The following is a 12065-nucleotide window of genomic DNA, read 5'->3' as shown; positions in this document are numbered from 1 at the left end:
ACACAAAAATACCCCAAAACTGAGACACATTGTTTGGATAAAACACAGCATCAAAACCTGCAATTTAGATAGTTATGGATCATGTCATCGTACAAGCGAAAAAACACATTTAAGTGCTCTCAATTATCTTATTGTCACTTGTTATCTTGGCAGGCAGGATTAAAGCCGCGTTTGGCACAAACACGAGCCAGATACGTATATGCTGACAAAAAGCCAAGCCTTTCCCTGAATGGCCTCAACTCCTGCAAACTTTACCGTGGCTGGACATGAAAGCTGCAGCGTTGCTTACTGCAACGTGTAAGGTAAATGGTTGCTCTTCCTGCCAAATGCTATTCTTGGTATTGAATGCACAGCCCCCTCTTTCATTGCAGCTTTCATCCAGTATTTTAAAGAGTTTTTATAACTGCATCCAAATCATTTTAAAAGCACATGGTTTGTTCCACGGTGTCTGTCTTCTATTTAATTGCAACTAACACGTTTCCTATATTGTTCACAATGACGCCTTAAGAGTGTAATTTTATTTTTGTTAAGGCTACATAAATGCACCAAATTCAAAATACCCTATAAAGACGTGACATTTTAAATGTTTACAGTTTTTTCAACAATTACTTATTACTCTTATGAAAACAATTTTTTACTTTGTCATTTGTTACCTCTTTAAACAGCAGCCTCTACTTATGAGTGATCAATTAACACATACATTAACTATTATAGTGTTATAATCCATTTTTAAATACATTTTATAATTGCTAAATAGGGAGGGTTGCCAAGTTGTCATATTTTGTTTCAGAAAAGGTAAAGGAGAATATTTAAATAGTCTTAACATAGCATTATATGGTATTGTAGGTTAGATTTTGCCATAGATCTGATTAAATAAGTTACACAAAATTGTATTTTTTTTTTTTAATTTTGTAGTGTCATTCGTGCTTTATATCAATATATTATTTTTGCAAGTAGGCTGTGTATATTAAACAGAAACATTTGCATCATAATGAATAGCACTCTTTATTTGCATCTCATTTCAATTGCAATTTTCCAAAGAACAGTTGCTTCATGTAAGTAAATGCTGGAAGGAAATACTTTTTCCTCCAAAAACCTAAGCCTTGTAGAGAGAAGTAGCAGTGCAATCAGTGGATGACATCTGTCAGCAACAAAACTTCATCAAGAGCTACTAAACTGATTTGTGAAATGACAGAAAAGATTATGTGTGTATTTGGGCTGAAAACTTTTAATTTGATGGTTTGACTGATGTGTTAATTGGCAAAGAACACCGTTTTATATTTTTAATTCTAAGAGTCCCAGCTGGTGTTCCTTTCTGCCTCTGGAATGACGGTCCAGTTAGGGGATGATGTTCCTACAGCAAGCCAGTTGAAGTCGTCCACCTGGTTCCAGTTGTTTCGGTTCTGGTCCAAGCCAGACACGGCGAAGTCCTCCTCCAGGGTGGGATAAGACCAGGAGAATGGGGCAAAGCTCACGCCATGGCAGTCCTCTATGATGGCTCGGCTGGTAACGTGCAGGTACACCTTTGTGTCCGTGGTGTGGTGGGTGCGTAGTTGCTGACAGGGCATGACCAGAGTACTGTTTCTACAGTGATCAACGAATACTGAACTAGACACGGGCCCACACAGGATCTCGCAGCCGTGGATGTGTTTCAAGTGCAGCGTACTAGGGGAACCAAACAGACGGACCTTGCAGTCGGTCAGGTGAGTCAACAATACGTCTTGTTTATGGATCTCCTCAGCCGTCTTTGTCAAGCACACACCGTCCATGTTGGAGAAGCCGCACTGCCCCGACGCGTCAGCTCCATACATCGCGGTGGTAACAACAGAATCCGCAGGTGCGCCGGCGTCAGGTGGTGGTGTTTGCGACACAGGCGCAGCGACTTGGTCCGTTGCCTTGGCTCGAGCTCGAAAGCCAAACTTCTTCCTGGGCAGAGCCTCCTCTCTGACCTCAGCGAGGGATGTGTGGAGATTTTGGAGAGCAGCCTGGGCTTGTTTCAGGTCGTACGGCTTCAGAAACAACATGCTGTCGTTCAGAAACTTCTGCAGCTGAGTCGTTTTGACCGTCGCCTCCTCCAGCCTCTCTGTTACAGTAGCTCGGTCCGCTCCGGAACAGCTGGACAGCAGCTCCTCGATGAACACCCGCTCCGTCTCGAACGTATTGGAGAAATACTTCGTATTTTCCTCCGCGACAGACTGGATCTCTTTGGCTTCCTTCCTCCCCTTTGCGTCCTCTACCCTTGCCTGCTGCCGCTTCTGAAGTCGCTCTTGCATCTTACCTGCGAGGCTTTCGCCGGCGAACCCAGTTTTCTGACTAACTTCGGGCATAGCATCCATGTTGTCGCAATGTCATTTGTTGCGGAAGTGAAACGCCAGAATTTCTTCTTCGTGACTATTTCTAGCCAAACGGCGCTATACCGTCACCTACTGGATTTTATGTATAACGGCAACAAATCACCTGGGCAATGATTGTAAACGCATATTAAATCTCTAACAAAATCTCAAATCCATTTAGGTTTAAGTAACCTACCTTTAATCCACCGAAATAAAATATTTTAGACAAAATGTATCCAGTGAATACGTTGTCAACTCTCGATAAGCATCAATAAGGCCATTCGCAGATTGTACAACATATTATTCCATGAAAAAAGCAATTTAAATAAGACAAAAGACAAAACATATTTTAAATAATCAAAAAAGACTAAAGTATGCTTACTTATGTGCATACATGGACAGGCATCAGAATATTATGAATAGTCAAAATGTTTTTTTTATGTGCTAGGTTATTCATAGATTTCTTTTAGTTTGTTTTTTAAAATGTCTTTTTACAGGTTCTGGGTAAATCATACATGTGTTATGTGTATTTGGGTTTTAAAAAATCGACCCAAATAAAATAATGTCCTAACCCTGTCTCCACAAAATAGAAAATGATCATTTCCCCATCATCCTTGACATGAACTCAGTAATCTTTTCAAGTTGCCTCTTTCCAATACTTAAAGTAAATACAATTTTATTTATTACACTACTTCATAATGTCATATTTGATATAACTTCACAATATGGTATTTATATACAGTGTGTCGGGGTCATATCACTGGGAGAAATATATAAAAATATATTCATATAATTAAAAAATAATTTAAAAAAGTAGGCCAAAGTGAGTGGGGGTTAAAGCCATATATTCAAAAACAAATAAACAAACAAACAAAACCCCCAAAGTGATTTGTATGAACTTTTAATTATGTCTGCGTATAAAATATGGGCCACCATTCCCTTACACAGTAACTGTGCATACCTGAGTAACGTCAATGACCAGATCAGAGGCCCGCCCTCTACCGTTGGTAATGATTAAGTCTAATTACATTAATCTGCCATTCATTAGGGCAATGAAACATTTTATTATAAAAATCATATTCATATAAAATGTGTCTAGTAATTAATGTTCTTTTGTTTTATTATTTTTATTTCTTTTTAGGGACTCGTATGCCACCGTTGTGGACTGATGATTTGGGTAGCCTTGTTCTGTGCACTACCCCAACAACCCGTGCGGCGATGGCGAGGAAACCCCGTTGACAAGGCACTGCTTTTTCATGACGGTGAGTTTCCCTTTGAGTGTATTATAATTTTTGTGATAAAAATTTCAAGGAAAAAACACACACAACCTCCTTCCTCCCTTCCTTCAGGGAGGGAAGAGAGTTTGAGCGGAGAGAAAAATCTATCCGAGACAGAACAGGGACAGTGAGAAAAATATATGAGTGGGAGAGGGAGAGGAGGAGGAGGAGAAGGAGGGGGGGAGCAAATTAAAAGTTGCCAAATGGAGATATTGGGTTTCAAGAGGAGTGAGACAGGAGTAAAGGCTTTGCCTCTTTGAGTCGTCTTTATGTTGTGCTAATCGGAGTATGACTCGACACGATTCGGTCCTCTGGTATTTTCGATGAATTCCGCCCGACGTTTTCAAAAACAGGCGTCGTCGACATCGCGGCTAGCTAACCCAGAACAGGGCCGTCGTTTATCGGTAAAATGTTTTGCGAAGCGTCCAGTCCGGAGACCAGAACCCGGGGACCCGCCGCAGAATCCACCCCTCCGATGGAAACGCGTCGGTTCGGTATATAGAGACAAATGTGACGTTTTTCATGCTGGCAGATGAGCCACATAAGGGGACAAATGAAAGCCTCCCCAACAGAGAAAGAAAGATCACGTCAGCGGCGATCAGCCACAGGCTGGACGACGAGCGGTTTTTTGTGCTGCATGAATGCGATTATCATTATGTCTATTCAGTCTATTTCTGGAAATAAAACTCGGAGGGTGTACATTAGCCGACTTATTAAACGAACGGCCATAACGGCACCAGTAGCGAGGGGGGGGGGGGCGTTAGCATGGTCGGCTTCGAAGCATGCATGCTAGGGCGGATTCAGACGAATTTAAGCTCGGAAATGTTTAAACTGTTCGAATTTAAAAGAAAGTTTTGGTTTTGTCGTTGACAAATTGGCGATAAATCGACAAAGCGAATTCATTTGACCCACGTAACGCTATTTTTTGTTTTCATAGCCATTTCACTTCTGTCGTGTTTGTAAGAAAATGACTGTCGAATTTCAGTTGAATACGAAGCGCTAATATCGTAACACGTTGGGATTAACCGTTTCCTTTGCTTGTTTTGTGATTGGATTGAGAAAAACGATTCCCGTGTTATTGTCATTCAAACGGTCCTCGCTTTGCAGTTTTTAGTGAAATAAAATGCGACTTAATCGTTCGGTTCCGTGTCATTTTTTGTAGTGGGACGGTCGCCATTGCTTCCTCATATTTGTATAGCATTGTGTCCACTTTTGCGCAACAAAATAGTCTCCGATAGTCGCATGTAACGAGAAAACGAAGTCCCTTTGTCGTGGGTATTAAAAGAAACACAAATATTCTCTTACTAACTACCGTTTGCAGTTTTGGTCAAATTCGTCGCGCATACGGCATAACATAGTTTCGTTTAGTACGGCAACCCTGCCTTTCTTTGTTCTCCCCGAACCCAAAGATGGAGGCTGAACGTGGCTGTTGTAAAGACAGCCCATGGGACGGTAACAGCCATTTTGTAATGTTGAAGCTGTAACGTCTCGCAGTTCGCACTCAGTGAACACAGCTACTGACCTGAACACAGTACAACACAACACATGGTTTAAAGACCCATTTGGTTCAAATGCTTGGTTACTGACTTAAAGGAATTTAAATTTTCTGACACAAAGCCCCTCACCATGAGCTCCATAACTTACTACATCAAAGTAGAAAATCATTTGACAGACATCCATTACTCTATTCTAGTGTTGACGGGCTCCCACCTTGTATAATGTAGCACCAAGACAGCTGTGAATCTTTGCTGGCTGACACAAGATAAAGCCAACACATCCTTTTAAATGCAGGAACTCAAAAACATGTGGTGTAGGGTGAGGTTATTTACACTCTTAATGGCAGTTTTCAGTCCGTGCAGACAACCAATGTGGGACAGCAGAGGAGGGTTATGGGTGGGAGTTTGATGAAGGCCATCCTACCCTTCACCTTAGTACAGATCTCCCAAAGCACTGAACATTTCTCCCACCCATCTCTTTCTTTAATCTCACCTGTCCCCCAACGCACCCTGCCTTTTCACACGTTAAGTTGTATAGTATTACTTAATTACAGTTTTCTCACCCTGCAGCCCGATGAACAAAGGTGTTAAATGACTGAATCCATGCTTCCTCCTGCAAAATCTGTGAGTGACATGTCCTTACTACTAACACCATGATACATATGCTGAGCCTGTAGAGGTCATGCACGGCTACTTCAGATTCAAACTAGTGATTGAGGTTTATTGTCTTGATTCATTGAGCATCAGTGATTTATGCAGTTACATGAATTATCTATCATTCTATGCTGATACCCCCCCCCCCCCCCCCCCCCCCCCATACTCTTTCAGGTGTCATGGATGATGAGGATGATCGCCATCTTCTGGATATTTTAGGGTAAAAAAAACGTTGCAAAACTGCCATTAACGTTATGAACAAAGCATCGATTTCTGAATCGATGCACCAAAATGTCTCTTCATCCTGCACTTCAGTGTAGCCACACATTTTTTATGTTCATTCATTAAGTTTTGCTTAATAAATAGTCAAGTAATATTACTCTGGTTTCCTCTTTGAACCCAAAGCCACAAGTCCCATTCACTTTTGTAACGTATTTTCTGTCACTACACTTTTCTTTTTTTTTTTAACTACACACAAGTGTTATGTTAATAGTCTTTTGTATGGCTTTTCAGAGATGTGGACGCATTGAATGACTATCTCCATGGCAGTAACAACAAGTCTGTGAGTGACTCTTTTCAGAATGTATCTGCAGTCAGTCCTGGCCAAGTTTGTCTCACTTTAATGCATAAATAATCTGCCAATTCTCTGTTAAAACTGTCTATTTTGCTCCTGCAGATTGAGGAGGATGATGTAACGAACGCAGTCTATGGGTCCGATGGATCCTTCTTTTCTAGTGACACGGTGAGTGCACCTGTGATCACCTTGACAACACACACAATTGAGTAACACCAGTATTGGGACTCACTCTGTGAGCTTTTATGAGCCAAATATAGTTGTTTGTGATCTAATATACATCATTTGGATGTTATTTTGTGAGGAGACAAAAAATGGTAAACTACACAATATAAAAAATGTTTACAGTGTAGTTGGCCTTTTTTGTACAGGTCATAAAAAAGACATACAAAGAAGGCTGTCATATATGCAGTTCACATGCTTCCTGCTCATTTTCTCTAAATGCTTCATTCAGGCTGGCTCCAACTCTGGCCTCAAGGATGGCTCTTCTACAATGGGTGAATTTGGCGACGATTCAACAGGGGCAGGCCTCCAACTTTCCAGCAGCCTCTCATTTATCGAGGATGAATTGGGGACTGGGAACTCCCCCGGAGGGGTGGATCCTGGGGGAGAGGATCAGCCCTTTGACATTCTACAGAAATCCCTCATGGAGGCCGACATTACGGAGCAGACGTTGGCCCAGGAGGCCTTACTAGACTCCCAACCTGCTCCCACTCTGGTGCAGGCTCCTGTTCCCTTCCCCTCCCAGCTGGTCTCTGGGGGCTATGGCGCGGGTGTGGGTGTGGTAACCACAGCGACAGCTGCATTCCCTACAGGCCAGTTCCTGCAAGGGGTGTCCCAACTGCCCAATGGCTCTGCCCAGCACATCCAGGTGTTGGGTTCCTTTGGGGCGGGTGGCGGTGTGATGACTCTTAGCAGCTTGGAGAGAACTCCTCAGCTTGTGCTGAGGCCGGGGGCACCTGTAGCTGCAGCGGGGACTGCAACAAGTGGGCAGATGTTCGCTCCCACCCAAGGGCAGGTGGGCCAAGTCAGCTTACCGTTCAAAAACATCCCCCTGCAAAACATAATCATCCAGCGGGGCCCGGGAGGGACCCAGACTCTTGTCAGACCTATCCAGCCTAAACCCCTTCAAGCTGGGGCTCAGACTGTCTACAGCCTCGGTCTTCAGTCCACCCCCACTACCATGTCTAATGTAGTTAACTCTAGCACCGCTTCTCCTGGGGGGCAGTACACTGCCAATGGCTCCATTGTAGTACAGCCGCCCCTGGAGCAGCAACAAGCGCAGGCCCAGACAAATATACCACCTGGACAGTTCTTGCTGCCCAGCTCGTTGGCACTCACTCCGGCCAGCACCATCCACAATGGCCCCGCTGACCCCAACTCAAACGCCCTAATTACCAGTCAGAACGCGGTGCAGATTGTTGCGGGGCAGAATTTCAAGGCATCATCCGGAGGCCATCTGATTTTGAATCAGGGAGTAGTCAGTCGGAGTCAGGTCGGAGGGGGTGTCACTCAAACATGGACCGGAGTCTCTTGTGCAAACCCCACCCCTGTGCAGGCGGCGTGCGCCCCTGGGCGGCTGACTCTGGTCGGCCCGGCGACAGCAGGGATCGGAGGTCAAAGCCAAGTGTCGGCTAGCCCCGTTCAGCGCCTCCTAGTGACTCAAACTCAGAATTGCACTTCTCTGTCCCCTTTAGCTGGTACTGTGACGCAGGAACAAGACTACAGACAGGTATTATTGCAAGTCGCCGGTGGTATCACATTAGTTTTCCTCTTCCAACAAAAGTATTAGCTGACTGACATCGCTTTTCTTTTAAATATTTCAGAATTCTTCATCACCTGCCCTCAGACAGGTGCAGCTCAGCAGCATCCACGGTAACAAGGCCTGACAATCATTTTTTTTGTCAACATCCAATTTATTTAAATTAAGTCTGCCACACTTAATGAGGTTGACTTGTTGTTTGTTTGATCTCTTTTTAGCCATGACAGCCATGACCCAAGATTCAAAGGTGAACTCCCAGGTATATCACTCATCCTACACCCTGTTTGTTCTGCAATCATGTACGTGGTGTATATTTAAGGTGGAATTTGCAGATAGGGACGGTATTTTTAAATTCATTATTTCCACTTTCATTATTTTTATCACTTTCTCTCTATAGGTCAGTGCTCAGAAGAGACCTGCCCTTCCGCCACTTACAAGAGGAGAAATGTGTGTTTTTTTTACTATTTAGATTTTTTTTTCATACGTTCAATGTTGTTGAGTGTTTGTATAGCTCGTCACTTATTCACTGACAGAGCTCTCTCTGTCCTGTCATCTCTGTAGGATTTTACAACAGTTGAGGAAGGATCATGCTGGAGTTCAAACCCTGGATCAGCGGCGATTCAATTCAGTCGATGACGCACTGCAAAGACTCCTCCCGTACCACGTGTTCCAGGGGGCTCCGCCCAGCGAGGAGGAGTTCTCACAGGGTACGGCCTTGGATTTATTAGCGTAGCCCTACATCTGCAGGAAACCTGAGCTTGGACGTGTAGCATGGTCATTCATGTATTTGGCGAATGTAAAATATTTGAAGTACCTGCATCCAAATAGATTATTTATTTCCCTTCTTCTTACAGTGGATGAAGAATTTGAGGTAGTTGCAACCCAAGTGCTGAAGCGGACCCACGCTATGGTAAACAAATACAGACGGCTGCTATTTGTAGAAGCTGAGGTAGGCACTAAAACGATCAAGCACACATTATTCATGTTAGGACACAAACAGAGCTAACAGGTTGCCTCTCCCTGCAGCGTTCTAGTCCTTCATCGGAAATGGTGATGATTGACAGGACCTTCAACCAAGAGGAGCGCAGCAACCTGACACAAGACAAACGTATGATACTAGTGGATCCAGGTAAACAAAACAAAAGGAAGAGTAACTTTCCTCACACAAAAAGCTCTTATTTAACTTTCCCCCCTCTTTTGTTTTCTAGACACATTTTTTGAAGACTTCTGTTGTGGGATGAAATCCAAACTTTTCCATGATCCCCTCCCCTCTCAAAAGTCATCCAGCTGTAGCTGGAACCAGTCAGACAGAGGCTCCACGGAGCCACCATACAGGACAGAGTCTCAGCCCGGGTACGGAGACCCGGGAGGGGGCGGAGCTGTAGGACCAGGTACGGCAGATAGACTCCACCCTCCACTCTTGGAAAACAAGAGTATCCTGGAACTGAAGAGATCCCAGCAACACTACGGGCCCAGCAGCTCCAGCAACAACAGCCTCACCGCTGCCAACAGTTATCCCCAAGGTAACCCCTCGCCCTTTGCAGCAATGTCAAGAGGACTGACACACTACCAGGCGTCTCACCACGTGTCCTCCCAGCCCATCCAGCCCCAGTACCCCGCTCCGCTCACCTCGCCCCCTCATGGTGACACAGACTCTGCTCTGGAGGCGGCAGTCAACAGCATCTTGGAATGTTAAGACTGTTATTACACCAATGTATGGTTTCTTTTGTGTGTGCGTGTGTACATTTTTCTAGTCAAAATCCTCAGTTGTAATATTTGTTGTATTCTCACCGTGTGAAGAGAGGTCAACTCTTCCTTCAGGTCTGTTATCTTTGTTATACCATCTCCGGCCATGTAGCATGTATTAAACTTGGTTTTTTTTTTTTTTTGGGAGGTTTGAGGCATGAAGAAGGAGTCAGAGACTCCATGGTGCCAAGTTGAATGCAGGCACTTAAAATTACCTAGCAACATCCGGGATTGTGTGCAATGCAATATACTCACAGATGGAATACATTTTGTTTTACTTAAACATTATTTTAAATGGGTAGGGTCCACAATTTCAGTTGCCTGAATATAACGGTCCCTCTCTTCAAACACACACCATTATTTCCCCCTCCCCCACTACCTATGCTGAAAAACAGGGACAAGGAGGGACAAAATGACAAACCTGTGCCTAATTCTAGGTTTTTATTTTGAAGTGTTTACAATGACAGATCTGTTGAGTTGATAATGTCAATGGACCCATTGATTGACAGTGCACACACATATGCTTTAGTATGAGGTGACGGAGTAGATTCATGGTTCAGACATGTAGATTTCCTTTAAAGGTGAGCTTGGCAGAGACACATTCACATAGACAAATTGCACTAAACGTACTGTTGCTTATTTCAGGAACTGTATGAACATGTGGATCTCGTTGATATCCTGCGTGCGCTAGGCTAAACACAATGTGAGTATTTGGAACAAAAACAAAATCTGTTCGCCTGCTTTCAGCTGCCTGCAACAAGGATAACCTCTGAGTCACATAGAATAGTCACCAGTGGAAACTAGTCACGTAGGCATACGTCATAGTGGAACTGGACTCCACAATGCTTTTTTTCTTGTGCTCAAGTCACATTTTCTTTGGCATTTTCTGTTTTTGTACCTTAAAGGTATGCAAGCCCCGACACAGACAGAGGACGAACACTCGATCTCAACCACTTTTTTTTTATCATTTCACATTGTTTGTGTCGAGGGAAGTTTAGTCCTCAGATTGAGGAATTTATGTTACAGTATGTTTGCTTTTTTTATTTCAATTTTTTTTTTCTTATCTTATTTTTAGAGATGACATTAAAAAAGATGACTGTTTTTTGTTTGTTGTGATGTCTTCCCCCCGGCTTTGTGAATATGACAACACCGTTTAAATTTAAATGATCCTGGAGGAACATTGATTGTACACACGTCAGCCTGCCTTCTGCATATAATTATGTATCGATCATATCCAGCTATCTATGCTTTACTACCATGACAGGTCAATCAATGTGCGTGTGTTGAACTGCACACACTGGTCTTTGACTGTTTTCATATGGTTCGGTTGTTTGATTGCCATACCCTTGACTTAATTCCCACAAGTTTGCTCGCTCCCCCAGGGTGTTTTTCTCACTTTCCAGAGTTTTCCAAGTATTGCCTCCTGTTTGCCTCTCAGCAGTGCAACCAAAACTCAAAAATGGGAGAGTTGCCTTGTCGAGAATCACCGTCAGATCTTAACTGCTTTGTGCTGGAAATTGACGGCGTTGTAGTGTATCCTCTGAAGTTGTGCTCCTAAAGCTCCCAACGTGTTGTGGTTTTGATTTTTTAAGTTAGTTTTTTATAGCCAAAAGTTACCTCCCTATAATATTTCATCGTGATAAAGAATTTATCTGATATATTGGCCATGTATTTCTGTTTTTGAAAGGACATTTTTGCAAATCTGCACTATAGTTTAAGCAAGAAAAAGGCCAAATCCAACACATGACCGAAGCCTAACTCAAGGTTTAATGCTGTTGGTGTTGATTCTGGATGGTGTCACTTTTCTCCTATAAATTGTGTCTGTGAAATATGCTTGCCAGTAGATTACAGGAGCAGACTGAACACATCCCCATCCATATCTCTGCCTCAACCCATGTAGACCTCTTGTCTACAGAGAAAAACTCTGACATGCAAGAATCACGTGAGATTTGTTATTTACCCCTTAAGTGGTTGTGGCACACCTCTATAGCACTTAAATCCACGAGCAAGTTAGTTGGGGATTTGAATAAAATAGGGATGTGACACATTGTATAATCCGGATGCATATCAGTGTCTGAGGGCCCGGTAGGAACATACTATGCTTTTTTTCACCCCCTTTTCCTTTTGCATTTTCATTCTTGATTTGTCTGTTTATTTGTGTTGTTTTGTACAAAAATGAAAAGTGAAACAAAAAATATTTATAATTTTTTATTGAGAAAAAAT

General features: G+C 43.1%; 2 protein-coding genes across 4 annotated transcripts; one reads left to right on the top strand and one right to left on the bottom strand.

The window, feature by feature from the left end:
* Positions 1–936: 936 nt before the first annotated feature.
* Positions 937–2372, bottom strand: tbcc (tubulin folding cofactor C). The gene has a single exon (XM_084040145.1). It carries the CDS (start codon positions 2334–2336, stop codon positions 1290–1292), a length of 1047 nt encoding a protein of 348 aa, XP_083896271.1. The 5' UTR covers positions 2337–2372; the 3' UTR covers positions 937–1289.
* Positions 2373–3486: 1114 nt separating this feature from the next.
* bicral (BICRA like chromatin remodeling complex associated protein) lies at positions 3487–11890 on the top strand. 3 transcript variants are annotated; one of them, XM_084001845.1, is made up of 13 exons: positions 3539–3595; positions 5677–5730; positions 5935–5980; positions 6274–6322; positions 6437–6502; positions 6789–8066; positions 8161–8209; positions 8315–8355; positions 8494–8543; positions 8658–8803; positions 8951–9045; positions 9123–9225; positions 9305–10909. In XM_084001845.1, exons 3-13 carry the CDS (start codon positions 5940–5942, stop codon positions 9790–9792), a joined length of 2406 nt encoding a protein of 801 aa, XP_083857971.1. In that variant the 5' UTR covers positions 3539–3595; positions 5677–5730; positions 5935–5939; the 3' UTR covers positions 9793–10909. The 3 variants fall into 3 exon arrangements, with proteins under 3 accessions (XP_083857970.1, XP_083857971.1, XP_083857972.1); XM_084001846.1 differs by lacking the exon at positions 3539–3595 and adding an exon at positions 4410–5062; XM_084001844.1 differs by lacking the exon at positions 5677–5730 and having other exon boundaries at positions 3487–3595; positions 9305–11890.
* The last annotated feature ends 175 nt before the right edge of the window (positions 11891–12065 follow it).

Source organism: Eutrigla gurnardus (genome assembly GCF_963514095.1).
Source record: "Eutrigla gurnardus genome assembly, chromosome: 22".
Lineage (NCBI taxonomy): Eukaryota > Metazoa > Chordata > Actinopteri > Perciformes > Triglidae > Eutrigla > Eutrigla gurnardus.
This window is presented reverse-complemented; position numbering and strand designations above follow the sequence as displayed.

Bases quoted from the DNA above. Each gene is read 5' to 3' on its own strand.
- bicral (XM_084001844.1), top strand. From the start codon at position 3,502: ATGATTTGGGTAGCCTTGTTCTGTGCACTACCCCAACAACCCGTGCGG. The intron at 8,210-8,314 runs GTAACAAGGCCT...ATCTCTTTTTAG, and splicing joins GCAGCTCAGCAGCATCCACG to CCATGACAGCCATGACCCAA. The intron at 9,226-9,304 runs GTAAACAAAACA...TTTGTTTTCTAG, and splicing joins TATGATACTAGTGGATCCAG to ACACATTTTTTGAAGACTTC.
- tbcc (XM_084040145.1), bottom strand. From the start codon at position 2,336: ATGGATGCTATGCCCGAAGTTAGTCAGAAAACTGGGTTCGCCGGCGAA.